Source organism: Anopheles funestus, chromosome X (genome assembly GCF_943734845.2).
Source record: "Anopheles funestus chromosome X, idAnoFuneDA-416_04, whole genome shotgun sequence".
In the NCBI taxonomy this organism is placed as follows: Eukaryota; Metazoa; Arthropoda; class Insecta; order Diptera; family Culicidae; genus Anopheles; species Anopheles funestus.
This window is the reverse complement of record NC_064597.1, coordinates 11657727-11681593: the sequence shown is the minus strand read 5'-3', so window position 1 is coordinate 11681593 and position 23867 is coordinate 11657727. Positions and strand designations below refer to the sequence as shown.

The 23867-nt window shown below is 47.6% G+C and overlaps 1 protein-coding gene and 1 long non-coding RNA gene across 5 annotated transcripts in view; both read left to right on the top strand.

Annotated features, from left to right (window-relative positions):
• The window catches only part of LOC125774699 (uncharacterized), a 239462-nt gene that overhangs the window by 105777 nt on the left and 109818 nt on the right, over positions 1-23867 (top strand). The gene's annotated exons all lie outside the window — the stretch shown is intronic.
• Positions 1-23867, top strand: part of LOC125767346 (neurogenic locus Notch protein) — a 78731-nt gene that overhangs the window by 50647 nt on the left and 4217 nt on the right. For all 4 annotated transcript variants that reach the window (XM_049433963.1, XM_049434108.1, XM_049434030.1 and 1 more), the window contains 4 exons: positions 6638-6771; positions 14384-14896; positions 14965-15147; positions 18184-23804. In XM_049433963.1, coding sequence (XP_049289920.1) covers positions 6638-6771; positions 14384-14896; positions 14965-15147; positions 18184-23804 — 6451 coding nt within the window. The remainder of the gene's footprint in view (positions 1-6637; positions 6772-14383; positions 14897-14964; positions 15148-18183; positions 23805-23867) is intronic.

The window sequence follows — 23867 nt, the reverse complement described above, 5'->3', positions numbered from 1 at the left end:
GTTAGACGCCAATCGCGCACCTTTTTTTTTGTGCCCCGGCAATCTTGCACCGATTGCGATGGGATAATGGGCAGAATGTTGTTTTTTTTCTTCGTTTCTTCATGCACACACACACACAATTCGCTCATCTTGTGGCTGGTCGGCTTATTCTACGTTCCCTCAAAAAATTCAATCACCGATCGTTGAACCGAATGGGATTTGTGTTTCAAAAAATGTATGTGTGTGTTGTACTCCAATTAGCTCACCTGATGGCTTTTTCCTCTTTCTTCTTTAACGTTGCTTTGCATCGCGTCTAAGAGAGCTTTAGGTTATGATATTGCTTCCAATCGTAGCCATGAAGCGGACCAGTTTCATTACCACTGGTGAAGGTTTGCAAATTTGCAGCGATGCAATTATCATCCCAAGACTGTCTGTCTCTCTCTCTCTATGTGTGTGTGTGTGGTTAGCAGCAGTGGAATCGGGAATTAGAACACTTACTCTATAATCAATTTCAATCCAGTAGACATTTGCATTCCCTGCTGTGACCCGATAGTGCAGTGCGCGGTGGACAGATGCAGGAGAGGACACAGACAGAACAGGTGAACACAGTGGTAGCAGGTGCCCCGAAGGGGCTATTTCGCTAATTTTCGTATCGCAAGTAATGAGCCCAGAAGTCTCTAGAAGGCGGGGGAGGTAGAGGGGGGGGGGGGGAAACAGTAGCAGCACGGAAACAGGTGGGGGGAAACCGTGAACGTGCTGTGATTGTGGAATAATTTTTATCCCACTCGTAAAGCAGCCCGGGTGCTATTAACCACTGCTACCGGTTCCGTAAGAGCCGGTTCCAGCTACCAAGCGGTACGTCTCACAGTCCTTTTCCGCGTACGCGGCTACGCTACGCTTTATATTGCCCCGACGGCATTCTTCGGTTTTATTACCTTTATTTTTTATATCATGTTTTATGGTGTTTCGCCAGTGAGAATGAGCGACTCGCTCTACTTTCCGCGGTTGGAGTTATATTATCATTTCATATTGATGGTTGCAGCTCTCTAACGCCAAATGGTGGTGGTGTACAATAAATATTTAAAAAATGAGCTAAACCATAAAAAAAACCCCAGATGTGTGTGTGTGTGTGGGGATATGGGAATGGATGAGCTTCATCTTCGGTTGAAGTGTGCTAATTTGGTGTGGTGTGGAAGATTGTTTTTAATAATTCGGGCAGTAATATAGCGTCCTGGGGGTTTTTTCTCTTTAGTGCTTATAATTGGATGGGTCTTCTTTTGTTTGTCGGCAGATGGCGCTGCGACCGGTGTTTCACAGGTTGTAAATGGTGTGGACTCATTGAGATGTATTCTAGTCGGTGCGTTACTCTACAGGTTGAGGGTTACCACAGACCCTGTACACACGCACACATGTATAGGTGCTCTGGAATGGCTATTGGGCAGTATTTTTGCCACCATTCTACCAGCAATGATTGACGTGTGCTGGAAGAATTCGGCAATTTCGATTTTGTTCTTCCAGGCCAGAAGTAGATTCATAACTTCTCAGTTCATTGACCACCGGTGTGTACCGGTCAGGACCAGGCGAGTGAAGTGAGCAGCTGCCGTCCGTCCCGGGCAATTTAAAGCGCGTAAACGCGAATGGAGGGCTCTCAGCCAGCTACTCGTTCGTACGTTCACTCGTACGTTTCGTACGGGAAGAGATATGCGTTGCGCGTCGCCGCTTCCTCCAGCTTAACCTTACCTCAGCCGTTACCTCGATCTGGCATATGATGACGCACGGTGTACCGCTGAGCGCCTGTCAGATCTCATTGCCTTACGCGAAGGCACAAAAGCCGAAGGAAATGGTTGTGATTGGGAAGTAAAGAAGATATACAGAAAGAGATAGAGAGAAAGAGAGAGAAAGAGGGAAAGATTCTTCTCTTGCGCGTGCAGTCGCTACCACTTCATAGGTCGAAGGCGTCCGTTAACGTCGAGTCATCACCGTCTTTGAAGCAACAAAATCACGGTGAAAGGTGATGATGCCCGATGATGATGATGATGATGATGATGATGACGATCGCCACAACATTACCTCCGCTGTACTGCGGTGAGCCTAACATTCGATGAGAGGTTAAAACTTTTGGGATGTGAAGTTGAAGTATATGCGTGCGCGTGTATATGCATGTATAAGCATTCCCTGTTTCTCTAACGGAGCAGTTGTTGGTCACCCTTTTACTTCGGCATCGCCTCTTGCTTTTACTGAGGAGCCACACAAAACGAGCATAAAGGGGGAAGTATTGTGGTGTTTTATTAGCTTTCTTCCTGCGTTTTTTTTTGTTGTTGTCTCTACTCGATCGAAATTGTTCCCAGCATGTTTTGGGAAGTTGTCAATCAAGGCGAAGTACCATGTGAGAGAGCCTCTTCACCCGGCAGCGCACCGATGACGCTTTCACGTATCCGGGCAATGGTGGATTTTTGGTGGCCAAGATCACCACCTTCCAACGAGTACCACGGTTTGGTTTATGACCCAGAGGGCCACTTGAATGGGACACACGGGCGGGGGGCAGTGGTGCCAGAAGTTGGGGATAGGAGGGATCCGGTAGTTGAAAATCTAATCCATCTCCAGGACCTTGGATGTGTAGCTCTCTATGTCTCTTTTTAGCTCTGTCAGCTCTGGTAGGTGTTTGGTGGGCACTGCTTGAACCGTGATTGCAGTTCCCGAAACCCTGCAATTTACCTTTCAATCTGCACTCAACCGGTAAGACGCTGACATCCTTCAACCGGTGCCATTTGGAGGAGGGAACATGTCCGGTGTCCGGTGGCGTTGGAAATTATAGCATGCAATTAGCTATCGAGGAGCCGTTACTGCCCGGGAACCAGGGAGGATGCTTCTGTGAGGACGTTGTACGTCGCGACTCTGACTACCGAAAGTCCGAGTCAATTTCTTAGATGGTCCATACGGACGTAACGGAGCTATAGGAGGAGTTAGGTTTTTTTTTGTGTGGAGTGGTCTCTAAACTTCAACATTTGCCGTGTTTCGAACGTTTGACGGTGATCCAACGTCCAAAGCTCCTATGTCGAGGAACCTGTATAGGGTTTGTTGTTTTTGTTTCACGTTTTTTTAAAGCAAGTACTCTTAGCTGGTTCGAACCCGAACGCCTTAGACCACACACTCAAGATACAATTACTTCAACTCCCCAAAAATAGACATCCGTCGCCGGTTGTGTTTTTGCCGCCCGTGAGAAACGCTCTCCATCCCAAAACCGCTCCCTCCTCAATTGCTCTTCCCCTGCTCTTCGCCTCTATTTGTCGACATAGCGCCCCGGTAACGAATTAATCAGGTACGATTCACCATCCGGTGCATCACAGGGCATCTCTTGTCCCATGGACATACACTTGTCCCCATATCGGGGGCCTCCTTTTGCCAAGTGACGCTGAATGTCGCTGCATTTGGGTAAGCCAAGTTCCTAAATCGGGAACGAAACTGTGTACAAATCGGTGTACAAATTTCCACCACTGTTTAGTGAACGGGGGGGTTTGGTCTGGGAAATTCACTTTCGTTACCGAGTTTTTCCGAGCACCGAGTACTCCAGAGCGGGTTTTTGGTTTGCGTTCCACATGAAAGGTGGAGGTGCGCTGGTGCAGTTGTCTTCCGTAGACGTAGACGGTTGAAAGATGTTTAGTAAAAACAAATTTTGTTTGCCGACGTAACAATGTGGAGAAAAAAGTGCTTGCGTATGTGTCGGGGTTTGGAGTTGTCTGGAAAAACAATAACACACGGAGAGAGAGAGGGAGAAAGAGAGGGAAGTCTGAGCGAGATAATAAAAAACGAAGTTAAAGGGAAGTTTAAGCAAGTTTTTTTACCTTTATTGCCTTCCAACTACGTAACAGTCTTGAAATGAATTGTAAGAAAACATAAACTCCAGCAGTTTTGTCGAGAAGTTCCTCATGAATCTTTGTTTTCGTAAATGAAGCCTTGCATCATAGCACACACAGGCAATGTGTGATTGGTCTCATTTTTTGTAGCCCCTTTTTCTCATTTACCCTCCTCCACGTTGTCACCTAACCTGATTCTGACAGGAGCTGTCAGTCGAAAAATTTTGGAACCTGGTTTCCTTTGCTGCTTATGCTTACACAAAACGGTCCCAAAAAGAAAATGATTCGGTAAGCTTGAAATCAAGCAGAACCTATGCACTTAACCCAGAAAAAAAAATTCCTTCCTTTTTTCTTCCAACTTTACAACAGACTTTCTTTGTGTTGGTGTTGGTGGCAAAAAAAATTAATAATAATAAAATAATAATAAAACAAAAACAAAACATCTCCACCTACGAATTCGGTTACAGGGTGGGTCAAAACAGTTTACATAAATAATGCCCTTTTTTATAAGAAAAAAGGTGTCAAAAAGCTTTCCCGCCAAAGGCGTGTGTGTGTCTATGTTTACCGTTTGCTGCTGTAAACAGTTTTCATTAAAGCACAACGCGCGAGGCAGTCATAATTTTTGAGGTCTGTTTTTATTTATTTGTTTATTGTTTGGAAAGAAGTTATAAACTGAAAATAATGTTTTCCTTTTCCTTGAACGGTTTTTTTTTGGGATAAAGTTTAAAACTTTTGGAGCAGTTTTTGGATGGAAAACGATTGTTGACCGTCCCTGGTAAATGTTTTTTTAAAAAAACTCCCGAGAATTTTCCCCACTCTGCAAGGAAAATATTTTAAAAATGAGTTTACTGCAAAAAAATTTTTTTCTGAAAAATGCAACTTTTTAGAAAAGTATTTTTATTTTTCTTTCTTTCGACCAAAATTTGCGTACGTCGTAACCTCAAAAAAATATCGTTGAATTGTTTCAACGGCCCGCGTTGAGGGGCCGTTTCTGATGACGGGGTGCCTTTTTTTTTGGACGAAGGAGAACGCTTTCGTAGCGCTATTTTCGGTAAATAATCGAATGAGGGTGATGAACAAAAAAAAAAAAAAAACAAAAAAAACGAAACGAAATTTGCAAACTAGAAAAGTTGTTGCAAAATGTGAATTTGCATGAAGCTGTAGGTTGCTTACGAAGAATTTTTCATTCAAAGTGTATAAAAGAAAACAATAAATGGAACCCCCCCCCGGGGTGACGGAGGGTGCGTTTTTGCAGATGGTTTTGTTTAAAGTTTAAAGAAAGAATGAAATTATTTGGCATTTTTATACAAAAAAATTGTTTTAGTAAATTTTTTGGGGAGGTTTTTTGTGTATATGTGATATATTTATAGGATTTTTTATATCATTTAAAAAGGTAAAAAGTGCTCTAGAATGGAAACTTTGTCCGTTTGATGGTTTTTTTTATTTTCTCCCTTATCGTCACTGTATCGCCCTTAGCGCGTTTTCGCGATTCGAAACGTATCACAAGTTTCCTAATACAGCCCCACAGTCTACTGATTAATTCTGTTCCCCACTTCTGGGCACACCATCATCACATTTCGTCTCCACTCCGGGTTTTTTTCTCCCCCCCATTGCGGTTCGTCGCTTGACCGCTCGTTGAAATCTTTCGTATCGCGCGTATGAAAAAGCGCGCGCGACGCAATGAGATGAACGCGGTAGGGAAGGAGGAGAAGGGGGAAAGGATTTTTATGCTCCAAAAATGGGAACAAACGTCTCTAACAGTGAAGCATCTATTTGCACGAGAGCAGCAAGAAGAAATAAAAAATAAAACATACAACAACAACAAAAACACGATGCAGAGAGGAAATAAAATACAAAAAAAAAAATAATCCACAACACAAATGCAACCACATGCCTACTGCCCTTTTGCGGTTTTGTCCAGCACGCAGTGGTCAAACCTTTCCACGATTTTACCCACCCAACCTCCCTTTTGCGCACCCGGTTTTTTTCCCTCCTCCTCCTCACTCTTATGCTACACATACTGTTGTCCGTCTCCCAGACCGCGGCATACCATTTTGAGCGCATTTTCCAACCCTTTCATGGAGTGATTTCAGTGTCCAAAAATGGCAAAAGCGGCTCCAGCATACCATGTCGAAGCCCTGCACCGTTTTGCGGTTTCGTCCTTTTTTCCATCCCCAGCCCCCTCCCCTCTCCCTTCACCCTCTCGTTCACATTAGTGATTCCGCAATCCTTTTGCGCTAATACGGTGGGGGAAGGGGGGGGGGGGGGGGGGGTTTGTACTCGGACGGTGACAGTGCAATGTTGTGTGGAGCAAGTTTCCTTTTAGCGGTTCCGTTTTGTCCCCTTTTTTGGGATGCGCTCTTCGAGGGTGGAAGGGGGGTTGATGGCGTGTGTACGAAACGGGGGGACGGGTTTGGCTTTTGTGCGACATCTTGTGCGCAGACATTTTCTTGCTGCAGGCGGCGACGTGCGATCCGAGCGTGCGATTGTGTGTATGTGCGCACTCTGGGACGTGATAAAATTTTGTATCGATGGTAACTCCAGGCGAGTTGGATGACATTTTCCTACGCTGCATGGGGAAGAGGGGAAGGGTGGAAAAGGTAGGATAGAAATGAGCGGCCGAAGAAGGAACTAATGAATACTGGAGAGGGTTTTCCATCAAGTGTTTCCTATCTTTAAACTTGAGTAATTTTTTTTTTAATTTTTAAAAATATTATTTTTATTATTAAATATAAAATATTTTATTTTTTTTATATTTTCCACTACAATATTTTTTTCTCTCTCTCTCTCCCTTTTTTCCCCAGATGCATGTGCGAACCAGGCTACACCGGCAAGAACTGCGAATCGGGCTACATTCCCTGTTCACCCTCGCCCTGCCAGAACGGTGGCACCTGCAAGCAATCGACCAAGTACTCCTACGAATGCAAATGTCCTCCGGGTAAGTGAAGTGAAATGAAACCGATCGGTGAAATGAATAGATACCCCCCTGGTGAGAAAGGGTGTGATGTGTTTTGATCTGCAACAAAATTGCGGTTTTCTTGAAGAAAAAAAAAAACAGAATATCGCGCTCGGAAAGATTGTTGTAAACATAAATCATAAACGGGCCGCCAGGGGGGAATTGCTCATTTGTGTCGGGGAACGTAAAAGTGCGCGTGTGTGTGCTCACACCTTTCCCGTGCTCTAATTTCTTCGTGCCCCCTTTCCCGCATTGGCCCCCTCCCTCATCTTCGATGCTCAATTGCATTCAAATTGCATTTGTGTCGGGCATTTGAATCCGTGTTCTCAGCCCATTCAGCCCAGCTCATATCCATTATATACTGTGGAGGCGTGCGAGTGTGGCGAAGTATGTGGCGAGCAAAAAAAAAAACACGTCATTGGTTGCGGTTCCTTTACAAGAGGAAGACGAAAATGGATGCCTTGTTTTTTTTTAAAAAACCCATTCTCACACCTTCTTTCTTGCGATCGGGCGCGATGAAACGATCGAGAGAGAGAGAAAAGAAAAAAAAACGATGTGTTGATTGCTTTTTTCCGCAAATGAAGTGTCGTGAATGTGATTTTTTTTTATTTTGCTCTCCACCCTTCACCCCTTTCACCCGAATTGTCCTTTTTTTTGTTGTTCAACTCTTTTCAACCGGAGAATGAAATGGAAATCGAATTAAATTGCACATTTTCCTTTCCTTGTGCGCCGTGTATATGAATCCTCTTTCGAACCCTTTGTATGCCTTCACTTCTTGCGGTTTTTTTTCGTGCATTTGTGCGGCACACAATAAAATGTTGCAGTTGTGGTACAAATTTGCGATTTCCCCCCCTTTCGCTGTTTCCAGCAGAACCTCCCTCCCCCCCCTTCTCCCCTCACATTCACCGTGCAAAGAATGAATCGATCTCGCGGTCAAAATCATCATCCATCATCCCAATGCGGAACAAGTGGTACGTGATTCAATCGTTTCTTTATCTTGCAAATATTGTTCGGTTTTTTTTATCCGGACTAAAAGAATAGTTCCGATACACCTTGCAACAACCTGTTGTTGATGGTACAAAGTGCGTACGTTGTTGTACTATGTTATTGAGGGGTGTGAGCAACAAAAAAAAAGCATATAAAATCTTCCACTTCCTAGCGTACCGTCGACAACGTGTCAACCCGAACCAGGCAGAAGCAACAATCAAATCAACATTCATCAACAATCAAATACACCGCACTTCAAGTCACTTCAATCCACCCTAACCCTGCCATCAACAATCAAAGAGACATCAACGGTGCAACAAGCGAGAAATGAGTGTATTTGTGAGGAAACGAGTTCCTTTTAGAAACATTTCAGGATGAATTGTTTTATTATATTTTTTTTTAAATAAAAGTTGCAGCAAGCCATCGTGAATTAAACACAAAAAAAAAAAAATAATAAAATAAAATATTTTTATAATGTAAATTAAATTGCATTTACGGTTGGTGTACGTGTGCAGTTATACGATGGTGTACGATGGTGTGCGTAAGCACCTTTTTCACTGCTACCACCATACGAACACATCCTCACCCTGACTAGAGTGTGCGTGTGTTAAATTGTGATCCCGGTTAGATTTTCATCATGATCGAAAATTCTTTTCCTTTTAATATTATGGCTATGGTATGCTCACACAGACAGACAGCAAAAAAAGTGTTTTTTTTTCGTAAGTGTGCGTGCGTCTTTGATTCCATTGTGCTTTCGTTTCCTTGAACAAAACGTCAATCCCTCCCATTCCCCCGTTCGTAATCCGAACCTCTTTCCGTTTATTTCATTTTTCTTCATTTCCCCACCCCGCCGTTCGCTTTTCCCTATTCCATTTTAATCATCATCGTTCGATCCATCTCTTCCCATTCCCGGCACCTTGACCACATCTTCCTCTTCGAAGAAACGAAACGAAAAAAAATACAACCTCAGGGAATGAACGATTTTCATCCATTCCATACCCTAGCGCTCTTTGTCCTGCGTTGCTTCATTCTCGAACGTTTCCTTTCCTACTTCATCTTCGATTGCTTTGCTGTGTTTGCTATGTTCCACCACGATTCGCAAAAGATCGAAACCTCCACCCATTCATTGCATCCCCCCCTTCCCCTCCTCCCCACTTCCCCGGGGGGTAATCACGAAGATGTTGGTTCCAACATTCAAACCATCTTCATCATCGGGGGGGGGCCAGCGTCATCATCATGAGCATTTTCGGGCTTTTGGGAGACTTTCATTCCCAAGCTCGCTCCCGGCCACTCGGAGACTCGGACCGAACGCCAGCAAACTGACCACCCAGCCCAATTCCACCCCGTTCAATTTCAACCCTCCCCGCAACAAACCCCCCCAACCCCGGGGAGAAAGGAAAGGAACGCGCACAACACCAGCGGTTGACTGATTGAGGCGAAGATTTTCGTTGCGTTCCATAATCGTTCGGTTCCCAGTGAAGTTACAAACTTCAGCAAACTGGCATTGCTCACTCACTCAAGCGTACATTTGATCACACACAGAGGCTCGTTTCAGGTGCTTTCTTTTATTGAGCGCGCCTCGTTGTGGCGATGTCACTACATCAGTTTGGTGAGCTGTGAGCTCCAACCAGAGAACCAAAAAAACGGGGTTCGTCGTCTAGCCCTCTCTATCCATTTCTTTTGAATCACATGTCTCACGATGTGGAGACCGTACGTGGATGGAACTTTGGCACGAAAACGGTAACCATGATGAGACATCGATGCTCTCGGTGTTAACCAATAAAAAAGCAAAAAAACAACATTAGCTTGTCGGAAAATTCGGTCGCTTTTATGAGTCTTTTCCGGAGACTTGCGCTGTTGGTGCGGTTTTGTGGACGTCTCAGGTTTGGTTGATGTGCTCCGGATGTGTTCCGAAGTTGTACGGCATTTGATCGATTGCCTCAACCGTTGCCAACTTCTTCTCATCAACCCCCCTCCCCCCTGCTCCCCTCCTCACCCTCGCTCTATAACGCTGATACTTCACTCCTCTGGGAACTTTTGGGTCGGCATTATGTTATCCTATTCTTCAAGATTTGGAAATCAGGCTGGCAAATGTTCTTGGCAAACGCCTCGCAGCGCTATCGTGTCTCACGACGGTCGAGTAAGATTGCTTTCTTGCTCCCCCCCCCCCCCCCACCAACTCGGAACCTCCCATACCCGAATGGGTAGAATTCCCAAATGAAGGAAGAAGCGCGTAACTTCCGGGTCCGAAACACGGGGCCCGGGTTTTTCCTATTTACTGCGCGAAAACCCTTTCGGGGTGTCACGAGCTGCATAAAACCACATAAAAACAACGGTTTGGTTGCAGAAAACAGCAAAACAAGAAAAAAAAAACAAGAACAACAAAACCATTTATCATTTTACATACTGTGTGTGTGTACGCCTGTGAGCTCTAGTTTTTGCCCCGCGGATGAACGTGCGCCCAAGTCATGGTGCAGCCATTAAAAAACGAGCCAAAAAGGAGCGTGAGCACTCACAGGTCGGTGTGTGTGTGTGTTGCCGTGTTTGGGAGCTTAACCACTATTTTTTTTAATGCTTCTTTCGCGAAACGCCCCAAAGGCTTTAAGAAATGGTGATTTGCCCATTTTAATGTATGTTACTCTCGGTACGTAGTTCTCTCTCTCCCTCTTTCTCTCTCTTTTTCTCTCATTCCAATACGCCTTAAAATCGTGTGTGTGTGTATGGTGCCACAGAACCGCAAAATTCAATCTTGTTTTGTACGGCGATACGTAATTGCAATGATTACTTGCTCAGCACCGGTCAGCATTGCAACATCCAACACCACCAGTTCCTCGGTACGGCAACGGCAAGCAACAACAAGCAACAAAAAACAGCTTTAAAATACCCTCGGGATATATTTCCATCCAATTCCACAGCCCGTCGTTGATTTACTGGCAATTTTTAAAACGAAAGACTTGTACGACCGAACACCGCGGAACAAGCGACGAACCTCGTTGTCACTCTGCAAGTTGGACATAATGAATAGTGTTTTATTTTTTGTAACAAACTAATTTAATTGTAGCTAAAAATGGATCTATAAAATATAAAGCTACTTCATTGGGATAAACATAACGTAAAGAAAAATCAAAATAAAACGACCCGTCAAAATGTGCATACAAAATGCAATTTCAAAACTCCCAAAAAGATTCGAAGAGAAGAACAATCGTATCAAGTTGTCGTCCTCGGCATTGTGTTTTTTTTTTGTTGTTGTGCAGAGTGCATCTGCATTTTCGGTTCGGTTTTGTTTGCCTTTCCCAACCTTTCTGTGCTTGTTTTCCTGAGCTTTTGACAGGACCTTCTACCTGCTAGCCCACTTGGTTTTGTGAACGATTGGCAAATGGGGAATGAAAAAAAAAAAATCTAGAAAAGATGCGTCACGGTAACGAAGGATCTCTGGGTCAAATTTCCACCTAAAACCTAACCCAGTATTAAAGGCTCTGTATGTCGGGGTGTTTTTTTTGCATGCACTAACTACAAACACCATCTCCGCACAGTGTGGGAAGTAGCAATGGAACAAACGTCCGTTTGCAAAAGGAAGAAGTGAACACACAAAAGGATCATTCGCGGTGAATGAGCCTGACCGTATGTGTGTCTTCGTGTGTTTTGTTTTGTACCATTCTCTTTAAGGGTTTTGCGTTTTCTTTGTATTTGCCCAAGGTCTGGACGTGCAGCTGCAAGAGTTTTCGGTTTTTTTGCACACACAAAAAAAAAAAACGCACACACACACACGGAGCATGGTTTGCATTTTAAACATACCGTTTTCCCTCCCTCCCTCCCTTTTACACCCGGTGGTGGGTGATGACCCACTAAGCCTGGGTAAGTAAAGAAAAAAAACCACCCAGAAGAGATAAATGTTAAAATGCGATTTGCGTAACACCGGTGCTGTATCTAAAGCAGATGTAATAAAAACGCTGCATTTTCATATCATATAGCCCGTTTCGTTTTTGGTTGTGATTTGTTTTTTTTTTGGTGTATACACAAGCGTCGTAAAATATACCGTTTAACGACGGTCGGCTTTGTGGAGCAATATAATTTTTTTTTTTTAGAAAGACTTGCGACCCAAGAAAAGGTTAAGCGAGAAACCTCGTCGCGAGACATAATGACAAACAAAAAACCACTCTCCACCGTGCGCAATATCTTTTTGCAATATCCTGTATTGAAACTAAAAATGGAACCTGGCACCGCCTGTCGTCATTAATTTCCATCTGTATGTGGTTCGTTTTGGGTGCGAGTTTTTTTTTGTAGGAGAGGAACGATATAACGCTCTCCTGGCACCGGTAATATATACATTTTTGTTTATCTTCCTTTAGCTTTGTGGTTTGAATGGGGTTTTCAAACCGGTGGGTTTGACACACAGAACGCGATGAACTAACGCAGCGCGTTCATCCGTTAAAAACTGCTCGAAAAAGTGTTTTTGTTTTTGCGTGAGAGTGCTCGATTTTGTTATCTTCTCTCTCTTTACGTTTTCGAATGAATATGGCTGAACGTTGAATGAACATAACTAACGGATGAACGCGATCGGATGAATTTACGTGAGCAAATAGCTCCGTACTAGCACAAGCATTACAAATAAAAAAACCACTTCCTTTCGATCCTCTATGCTGTTTATGTTGAGAGACAGCAGAGCACACAGAAAGAGAGAGAGAGAGAGAGAAAGAGAGAGAGAACCAGCAAAGGAAAAGTAAAGAAATACAGAGAGCGGATAAGGAGCGAGAGAGAGAGAGAGATAGCACCTGGGGGATGTTACTTTTACCAGTTGCGCTAGAACGAGATGGAAGCAAGATATGAAACCGTGGGAAACTGCTGTTCCCTTGCAGACCACGCAGACAAGCTGTTGTGGTGGCTGTGTCCGCGGCCTGTGATGCTGTGTTAGTTCGCCTTCCCTTTCCCGTTTGCTTCTCCCCCAACCGCCGATCGCCACGTTTCGTCTGCCACGTTCTACCGACGCGTCGGATCTTTGTCCGTGTGCGCGTGGAATCGATCGGAGTTTTTTTGTTGTTGAATGGATGGGCCAGGTTTCACAGGCCACTTTTTGGGATCGTATGCAGGCGCTGTATTATTGTCTTTGCTGGATGGATTGCTCGTTTCTATTTTTGTTGCCCGGTGGTTGCTGTTTCGGGAGCCCATTTTGGAGGGGGGGTGAGAGGGGGAGTCTGTCTGCGAACCTGGGCCACCCGAACCCACTGTACGTAAAGCGGTAGAAGGCCCCCGTTCGTTCACGCATGTCTTTGCAATGTACATTTCTCTCCCTTAATATTGTTGCTACCATCACCAAACCCATCCTTTTACGGATTGTTGCTGTTGCTTGCTTCGTTCGTACGAGAATCTGAGCAGGTTCCTGCTCGCTCGTTCTCTCTCTCTCTCTCCCTCTCTCTCGCAAAACAGACAAATGCTAATATAAATGGACACTGGTAGCATCGCCTTGAATATGTGTGCTTTCTTACATTCATGGCGCACCATGTTCGGAATCGTCCCGCAAAATGTATGCGTGATCGTAATATTTTAATGCAACCACAGCAATCGTTGCTGTGCGCTTCCTTTTTGCGTAAAAGTTGAGACGATTTTTTTTGTTCTTTCTTTTTCTTGTTCGCAATCAAAGCGCCCCCCCGGGGGGGGGAGTAACACCGACCTGACTAAATGACCCGTGCACGCGATCGCTTGCAAATTTTGTGTGCGATAGCCAGATCCTCCCCGGGGCCCGACGGGGCTATCGGATTATGGAACAATCTTCAAACCACTTTGTTGTTGGCTGTCTCGGGGGTTTTGCTCCCATGTTACGGGGTTTGTGTGAACGCGTTGCGTTCATATTTTTTCGTGCAAAGCGAAAAATCCCTTCGAACTTGTGCGCTGGATGAGAGCGCCCAGGTACCGATGCTCCAGACACACCTTCCGGGCATGCAATGCTGTACACAATCAAAACCATTATTGGGGTGTGTGTGTGTATGGATCGTTTCCTTTTTCTTGTGTTGTTTAATCACACAGACAAATTAATGGCTCCGTTCCGTGCATGCATGTTTGTTTGATCACGTCATGCGTGGTGAGTTCCATCAATATAAAATGTTGTACCAAAATCCCGCTCACCCATACACAGGTGTGCCTGTTACTGGAGGGATGGACAATGGCAGTGTGTATAAGAGGCAGGTGATAACACCAGACAAAGTTGTCGAGGTTTTTTTTTTTTGGTCAAATGCTCAATTTAAAAGAAAAATTAAAGAAAACAAAAATCTCCTTTCGGGGGTTCGTCGCTTGAAGTACGGTTGAAGTCTTTCGTTTTTTAAATCTACATTTCAGCATTGACATATTTAATTGAATTTTAATTTACATTTTTATTTTCTAAAATAGTTTCAAATATGTTTCAAATATGTGTCAAAAATTAAAAAAACAACAAAAATCTCCTTTCGGGTTCGTCGCTTGAAGTACGGTTGAAGTCTTTCGTTATTTTATCTACATTTCAGCATTGACATATTTAATTGAATTTTAATTTACATTTTTATTTTTCAAAATAGTTTCAAATATGTTTGCTTTGCATTATTTTACTTAAATACAAATCTTCATCTCCTACTTGCAGGCTTTCAAGGGAAGAACTGTGAGGAGAACACGGACGACTGTCCGGGTAATCTGTGCCAGAATGGGGGTACGTGCGTGGACGGTATCAACGCCTACCACTGCAGCTGTCTGTCCAGCTTTACCGGCGAGTTCTGCGAGAACGATGTGGACGAGTGTGCGCTGCGGCCATCGATCTGCCAGAACGGTGCAACCTGCACGAACACGCACGGGAGCTACAACTGCATCTGCGTGAACGGTTGGAACGGTCCGGACTGTAGCAACAACATCGACGATTGTGTGGATGCGGCCTGCTTTAACGGGGCGACCTGTATCGATGGCGTTGGTAGCTTCTACTGTCGCTGCACACCGGGCAAGACGGGGCTGCTGTGCCATCTGGACGATGCATGCACCTCGAACCCGTGCCATGCGGATGCGATCTGTGACACCAGCCCGATCAATGGTTCGTTCACGTGCTCGTGTGCGGTCGGCTACAAGGGTATCGACTGCTCGGAGGATATTGACGAGTGTGATCAGGGTAAGTGTCATCTTTTTCTTCCTCGTCCAACGTTTCCCTAACGCTATTTATTTCGATTTCAATTTTAGGATCACCCTGTGAGCATAATGGTATCTGCGTGAATACGCCCGGTTCGTTCGCATGCAACTGCTCGCAAGGATTCACCGGACCGCGGTGTGAAACGAACGTCAACGAATGTGAGTCACACCCGTGCCAGAACCAGGGCAGCTGTCTGGATGATCCTGGTACCTTCCGTTGCGTGTGCATGCCAGGTACGTGTCCTCTTAATTCATGTTTCCAAGACCCTAAGACATGTCTATTATTGTGTAGTAGGAGCTTAGGTTCTCACAATAAAATCTTGAATTTCCCGCAACTCCACTTAGTAAGCCAGTTCAGAGAAGGGACTAACCCTATCCGCTCTAGAATGATCCGTTCAAAATGAAACCACTTCGCAAAGAAACCGGTTCCCCCTTTAGGTCCGTAGCCAGACCTGGGTGGGGTCGGTTGGAGTCTGCAACTTCATGTTGCTCTGATTTACCCCCCTAAAACGCCCACACACTTCCAAAGGTGTGCACTGGCGAGGTGGTTCCACAGTTTAGAAAAGCGCTACACAGCGCAAGAAGGTCTCACTCATACTCCCTTGCCTTGAGACACTTGGGGGGTTTTTGGGCTCTTGGTCCGATCGAACATGGGCTCGCTCCAATGTTGGATGATTAATGTTGTACTTACGGTGCTCTCTACGAGACGTTAGTTCGTTGTTGTTTTTTTTTTGCACATTTATTTATTCGTAAGGCGGAAGTCGACAAAGCGTTCAAAGATATGATAAATATGTTGATCCACACCGGTGACCTTATTTCGATCATGTCGCGAACCGGACTCGGGGCAAAAAAACAGCACGCTGATCTTGATTTACCGTGCTGAGATCATTATTTCTTGACTAAAGCGAGGGAAAGAAAGAAAAAAAAAATACTTGTCACTCCACTATTGCTTGGCCGTAGCTTATTGTCATATTGCGCGACTCTCGTTGGAGTTTAGTGTGAGTGTGTGTGTGTTGTTGTTTTTCCTTAACGCAAATCCCACGGTTTGTGTCCCGCGACCCAAGGTCCGGATTTGATTTGACGAATTCTCGGCATTCCCTCCACTTTCTTTGATAATGCTTGTGGTATGTGTGTGTGTGTGTGTGTCTGTCCCGGTGCAAGATCCCGGTGGAAATGGTTTTGGAGCAAACATTACCGGCGGTGACCATCAGCGGTGATCGGGACAACCACGACGAACAGCCAATTTACATACAAATCACGTACGACGGGACGGGTTGTGTGTGCATGTATCGCGGTTTGGCCGTTCGGCGTCCAGCCGTACGGTCAAACGATGACGATTTACCCACGCTTTTGCGCGTTACTGTGCAATCGTGTGGCACGGTGTGCTCGCCTGCCAACGCTTTAGCAGGAGGATATCCCCTCCGTTGCCCCGGGGAGCCCAGTTTTTCCCACATGCGGCTCAAGGCAACCTCCAGGGAAACGCGGGACACGAGGGTTTTCCTCGCGCGTTTCGGACGCTTGGGCATTCCGCACGGGTTCTCTCTCCATCCAGCTCTCCGGTACCATTAAGCCCAACATCGTACGGTGAGTTTTCCTCGCCCGTGGCATGTTTCTTTATTGTTGGAAATCTCCTTCTCCTTACCCAGAGTTGCAAACGATACGGTATGGCGTTTGCAAACTGCAGTGATATTCCTGTTATGCTCTTCTTTGGCAGTTAATTGCGTGCACTAGTAAGGGGGAAGGTTTTGTGTTGCGGTTTCAACATTCTCCTCCCCTAACCCATACGGAGAGTCCGATTTTTTTTCCACCGTCCCCAAGATTCAAGACATTCTGGATACTGTCATCTTGCAAATCTCACGAAATGGAAGAACTGGAAAATGGGTGGCTCTTTTTGCCTTTTTCTTCTCTCTTCTCTCTAACCTCGAAAAGAGGGACCGATGGCGAAAAATCGAAACGTTGCTACGCGCAATCAACCATCATAATGATGATGCTTGCGTCTTCCAGTTGTGATGTGGATGGGGCAAGTAGCGCTTGCACGGAAATAACGCACATACCAACATCGTGTCGGGCTTAGGTTGGTGTACACACTCACACACACACATTCTCTACGTTTTGGGATGTCGTTCATCCCCATACCATGCGTCTTCCCTTTCCGGTGAAGAATGTTTGCATTCCATCTCCAGCTCCATTCCATTCCATTAGTTGGTACTGCTTTACTTCTGCTCTCTAATTCGAGCTAGTTTTCGTCCGCACCACTCGCACTGGCTGTGCTGTGGAATGAGCTTTACATAGCCGAAGCCAGCTATAATTTGTACCTTTTGTCAGTGACGCAATGTTGAAATGAAGAACGCGAAAAAAAGAGTTTAAGAAAAAAAAACATAAATACTTGGAGCCACCTTTATTTGTTCTCATGAAGTCGTCCATGAAATTTAAACCGACAGTGTAAACACTCTACTGGTAAAGCGAGTCGCTGCTAGTGACATCGGTGTTTTGAACGATCGTCAACTGAGATGGTTCTATTTGCACTTGAGGAGACGAGTTCCGGTGACAGGAAATGTAGCTGCATTAATGTCCACGGGGGAAACCATTGCCTTTTGCCGTTTGTGACTTGTGATCAACTTTCTTAAAACTTACGTATAAGACGCTATATCCGCGTGGATTGTTGCTGGAGTCCTTTAATAACGTCCTATCAGTCGAGCATTAGTCAATCGTCAATCCTTGGATTTTCTGCTGGATGTAACAACGCCATCATTCCATCTCAATTTGGGTCTCTTCTTCAAATGTGGATGGCCTAAAAAATCTTTACATTTTGGGGTCGTCCGAAGTCATTCTGATGACGTGACTAGCCTACGGAAGATGACCGATCGTACCGCGATAGTGAGTTTATCGTACATCTCATAAAGCTCAGCTTTGTTTCTTCACACATACGGAGAAGTATTCACGACCTCTCGACAGCGTCCATATCTCAGATGTGAGATTTTGGATATTAGTAAGTTTTGACCACGTCTAGAGGTGTTTTGAGTGGAGTGGTTTCTTCAGACTATAGAATGAGCGGTTAGAATGGGCCATCAGCCTATCTCAATATACTTTTTATTGTCGGTACTAACTTTTAGCCCAAGATAGTTACAATTTTTGACGACTTTAAAGTTCTCTTGGTATTTTATAACTAATCGCAGTAGTAGAGATGATGCAAATGAATGTTGAATAGCGTATGAGGTCCTCTGGAAGGGTATATCCGGTACTGATATTCTCATATTCTCTGTTTTGCAGGTTATACCGGTACGCAGTGTGAAATCGATATCGATGAGTGTGCGACGAACCCTTGCCTGAATGGTGGAATCTGCCGTGATATGGTTAACTCGTTCAAATGTACTTGCGCGATCGGTTTCTCGGGGTTGCGGTGCCAGATCAACATCGACGACTGTATGTCACAACCGTGCCGGAACGGTGGCATCTGTCATGATTCGATTGCCGGCTATACGTGCGAATGTCAGCCAGGCTATACGGGGCTATCGTGCGAGACGAACATCAACGACTGCCAGTCGAACCCGTGCCATCGGGGCATCTGCATTGACGGTGACAACTCATTCACCTGTCTGTGCAATCCGGGTTATACAGGCTATCTGTGCCAGATACAGATCAACGAGTGCGAATCAAACCCGTGCCTGTTCGGTGGCCATTGTGAGGATCTGGTTGGTGGGTACATGTGCCGCTGTCAGCCAGGTACGTCCGGACCGAACTGTGAGGTGAACGTGAACGAATGTCACAGCAATCCGTGCCGGAATGGGGCGAAATGTATCGACGGTATTAACCGCTACACGTGCCAGTGTGTACCGGGCTATACTGGGTTCCACTGCGAGACGAACATCAACGAGTGTGCGTCGGATCCGTGTGCTAACGGTGGCGTCTGTATGGATCTGGTGAATGGGTTCCGGTGCGAATGTCCCCGCGGGTACTTCGATGCACGGTGTCTGAGCGATGTGGACGAGTGTGCATCGAACCCGTGCATTAATGGCGGCCGGTGTGAGGATGGTGTGAACCAGTTCATCTGTCACTGTCCGCCCGGGTACGGTGGACGACGGTGCGAGATCGATATCGACGAGTGTGGTTCGAATCCGTGCCAGCACGGTGGCATCTGTCGGGATGGGCTGAACGCGTACACGTGCCAGTGTATGCCGGGCTATACCGGACGGAACTGTGAGATTAACATCGACGACTGTATTAACAATCCGTGCCGTAATGGCGGGTCCTGCATTGATCTGGTAAACGGCTACAAGTGTGTCTGCCGTGGTCCATTTACTGGGCGCGACTGTGAATCGAAGATGGATCCCTGTCTGCCGAACCGTTGCCGGAATGGTGCAAAATGTTCACCCAGCCCGAACTATCTCGATTTTGCGTGCTCGTGTACGCTTGGCTATACGGGCCGGTTGTGCGATGAGGATATTAACGAGTGTGCACTGTCATCACCCTGCCGGCATGGAGCGACCTGCCGGAATACGAACGGTTCCTACCACTGTATCTGTGCGAAGGGTTACGAAGGACGGGACTGTACGATCAACACGGACGACTGTGCATCGTTCCCGTGCCAGAACGGTGGTACCTGTCTGGATGGGATCGGTGACTACACCTGCTTGTGCGTGGATGGCTTCGAGGGCAAACACTGCGAGGTGGACATCAACGAGTGTCTGTCGATGCCGTGCCAGAACGGTGCAACCTGCAACCAGTACGTCAACTCGTACACCTGCACCTGTCCGCTCGGGTTCAGCGGTATGAACTGTCAGACGAACGATGAGGACTGTACGGAAAGTTCGTGCATGAACGGTGGTACATGCATCGATGGCATTAACAGCTACAACTGTTCCTGCGAGACGGGATACACCGGTTCGAACTGCCAGTATCGCATCAACAAGTGTGATTCGCAACCGTGCCGCAATGGTGCAACCTGTCACGATTACGAGAACGACTACACGTGCCACTGTTCGTACGGGTATACCGGCAAACAGTGCATGGATTACGTGGACTGGTGTACGCAGAACCCGTGCGAAAATGGTGCCACCTGTACGCAGCAGGATAACACGTACCTTTGTGCGTGTGCGGCCGGTTGGACCGGGAAGCTATGCGATGTCGAGATGGTATCGTGCAAGGATGCGGCCACTCGGAAGGGTGTCGATGCGAAACATCTCTGCCACAACGGTACGTGTGAGGACTTTGGCAATTCCCACCGGTGTCGGTGTGCGCGTGGCTATACCGGCTCGTACTGTCACCATGAGATAAACGAGTGTGAATCGCAACCCTGTCGGAATGGTGGAACGTGCAAGAATCTGATCGGTTCGTACCGGTGCCAGTGTCGGGCCGGTTTCCAAGGCCAGAACTGTGAGCTAAACATAGACGAGTGCAAACCGAACCCGTGCCGCAATGGTGGCATCTGTCACGATTTGGTCAACGGGTACAAATGTTCCTGTCCGCCCGGTACGATCGGAGTGCTGTGCGAGATCAACACGGACGACTGTACGCCTGGTGCATGCCACAACAACGGTAGCTGTGTGGATAAGGTGGGCGGCTTCGAGTGCCGCTGTCCGCCGGGCTTTGTCGGAGCACGGTGCGAAGGTGACATTAACGAATGTTTGTCCAATCCCTGCTCCAACCCCGGCACGCTTGACTGTGTGCAGCTGGTGAACGATTATCACTGCAACTGCAAACCGGGCCACATGGGACGGCACTGCGAGGTGAAGGTTGATTTCTGTGCCAACAGTCCGTGTCTGAATGGGGGTCAGTGTTCGACGCGCCAGTCCGGCCATCATTGCGTCTGTGCGGATGGATACTACGGTAAGAACTGTGAGTTTAGCGGACACGACTGTGATTCGAACCCGTGCATTAACGGACTCTGCCAGATCGCGGACGATGGTGGTTATCGGTGCGACTGTCCGCTCGGTACCAGTGGCGTTAACTGCGAGCTAGACATACTGGACGAGTGTACGTCTGGGCCGTGCGAAAAGGGTGCACCGTGCCAGAACAAGCTCGGCGACTACGAGTGTCTCTGTCCACCGAAGTGGAGTGGCAAAACGTGCAACACGTACGATCCGCACTATCACGGTTGGTACGATACGACGCAGCAGCAGCAGCAGCGACCGAACAAGCACGGTGGTGCTGCATTGCCGAACATTTACGCGATCGATCTGGAGTATCAGCGGGCACAGTGCGTAAAGAAGGGCTGCCGGGAGAAGCAGGGCAACCATCGGTGCGACGAAGAGTGCAATACGTACGCGTGCGATTTCGACGGTAATGATTGTTCGCTCGGCATCAACCCGTGGCTAAACTGTACCGCTAGCATCAACTGTTGGGAGGTGTTTATGGATGGGTTCTGTAACGAGGAGTGTAACAATGCGGCCTGCCTGTTCGATGGGCGCGATTGCGAGAAGAAGCTGCAGCCGTGCAATCCAATCTACGATGCGTACTGTCAGAAGCATTACGCGAACGGGTTCTGCGATTACGGTTGCAACAATGCGGAATGTAACTGGGATGGGTTGGATTGTGAGAATGAGAAGGAACCGGCGCAGCTGGCGGAGGGTGCCATTTCGATCATACTGCTGATGGAAGCGGCTACGTTCCGTGCTAATGCGATACAGTTTCTGCGCGATCTTGGCCATCAGTTGCGTACGACGGTGCGGATCAAGAAGACGGCAGCCGGTATGGAGATGATCTACCCGTGGAAGGGTGGTACCGCACTGCAGGGCCTAACGGACAGTGAGTTCGGCCGGAAGCATCACGTGGTGTACACGGAGACGCGCCAGATCGGTATCCAGGTGTACCTCGAGCTGGACAACAGAAAATGCATCGGTATGAGCGGTGCGGAATGTTTCGGCTCCGCAAACGAAGCGGCAGAATTTTTAGCCGCTACCGCATCGAAACATTCACTCTCGAAACAGTTCCCGATCTATCAGGTGAAGGGTGTGAATCCGGACGACGATGGGTTGCCGGGTGCAACGAACGTTAACTACGTGCTGGTTGGATTTTTCGGCTTGCTTACGATTGCGTTCTTTATCGTGCTGGTAGTGAACCGGAAGCGTGCCCACGGTATTACCTGGTTCCCGGAAGGGTTCTTTACCGCAAACACGAACGTACGGCGTCCGTCACGGCGCCGTCCTGATGGGCAGGAGATGCGTAACCTCAACAAGAACCCCTCGATGGTGGACATGGTGGTAGCGAACGGGGTAGGCGGTCATGGTAGTGGTGGTGCCGGTGGTCACGGTATGATGGGACACGGACAACAGTGGTGCAACAGTGACGATGAGTCGGAAATGCCAACCGCTCGGAAACGTATGCGTGCGATTGATCAGGGTTATTCGAGCGATCATACGGCCATTACGGATTACGAGGAAACGGAACCACGCGTCTGGGCTCAGCAGCATTTCGAGGCGGCCGATATACGCGATCATCCAGCGATGATGACACCGCCCACGCACCACGACGGTGACGTGCGGGATGTGGATGTGCGCGGTCCGTGCGGCATGACACCGCTCATGGTGGCGGCTGTTCGGGGCGGTGGCCTCGACTCAGGCGAAGACATCGACTCGACGGACGATTCGGCGGCACAGATCATCTCCGAGCTGGTCGCACAAGGTGCCGAACTAAACGCAACCATGGACAAAACGGGCGAAACATCACTCCATCTAGCGGCACGATATGCCCGGGCGGATGCAGCGAAACGGTTGCTCGATGCGGGCGCCGAAGCAAACAGTCAGGATAATACCGGTCGTACACCGTTACACGCGGCCGTCGCAGCGGATGCGATGGGCGTGTTTCAGATACTGTTGCGCAACCGGGCCACAAATCTGAACGCCCGTATGCATGACGGGACGACACCGTTGATACTAGCGGCACGGCTCGCTATCGAGGGCATGGTGGAGGATCTGATACAGGCCGATGCGGACATTAATGCGGCAGATAACAGTGGCAAAACGGCACTGCACTGGGCATCGGCTGTGAACAATGTCGACGCGGTAAACATACTGCTGTCGCACGGTGCTAATCGGGACGCACAGGACGATAAGGACGAGACGCCGCTGTTCCTTGCCGCGCGGGAAGGTTCGTTCGAGGCGTGCCGGGCACTGTTGGACAATTTCGCCAACCGTGACATTACCGATCACATGGATCGGTTACCGCGCGACGTTGCTAGCGAGCGGCTGCATCACGATATTGTGCGGCTGCTGGACGAACATGTGCCACGCTCACCGCAGATGGTCACCACGATACCGTCCGGCAGTGGGGGTAGTACGGCGGGCGGTGGCGGTGGCAACACCATCATGTCACCGACGCACGCACACATGATTACGCACCCGACGATTATTGCGTCGGCGAAGCAAAGCAAACAGAAGAAGCAGCGCCAGCAAAAGATGGCCGGTGGCGGTGTAGCTGGATCTTCCGCGGCGGCAGCAGCAGCAGCAGCGGCCGCCGCAGCAGCCCAGGCAGCGGCAGTCGTCGCAGCGAACATGGGTGGTGGCGGTACGCTAACGCTCAGTCAAAACCCAACCAGCCCGCAGGACGGTGGTGCAGAACTGGTCGCGGGCAGTATGCGACGAAAAGCCGTCGCCAAGAAGTCGGGTACGGCGGGCAAGAAAACGAACAACACCGGCGGTGGAAATGGTGCCAGTTCCGGCGGTGGTGGTACACCCGGACATGGTGGACTGACCGATCTCGGGCTCGCCGACGATCAGCTCAGCTCGGTGGAGTCACCGATTGCGAACCTCAACAGCCCGTACGATTCGGTTAGTCTCTACTCGAACGCGATGACCGTGCATCAGCTCGACACGATCAGCCCGAACAGTGGCAGTTCCGGGGGCGGCAATGGCATGATGCCAAAGAAACCTCCCAGCTATGAAGACTGCATAAAGGTAAGCACCAACTACGGCACGATTAATTGTGAATCACTTATCACTTTTTTTTTTCTCTTGTTC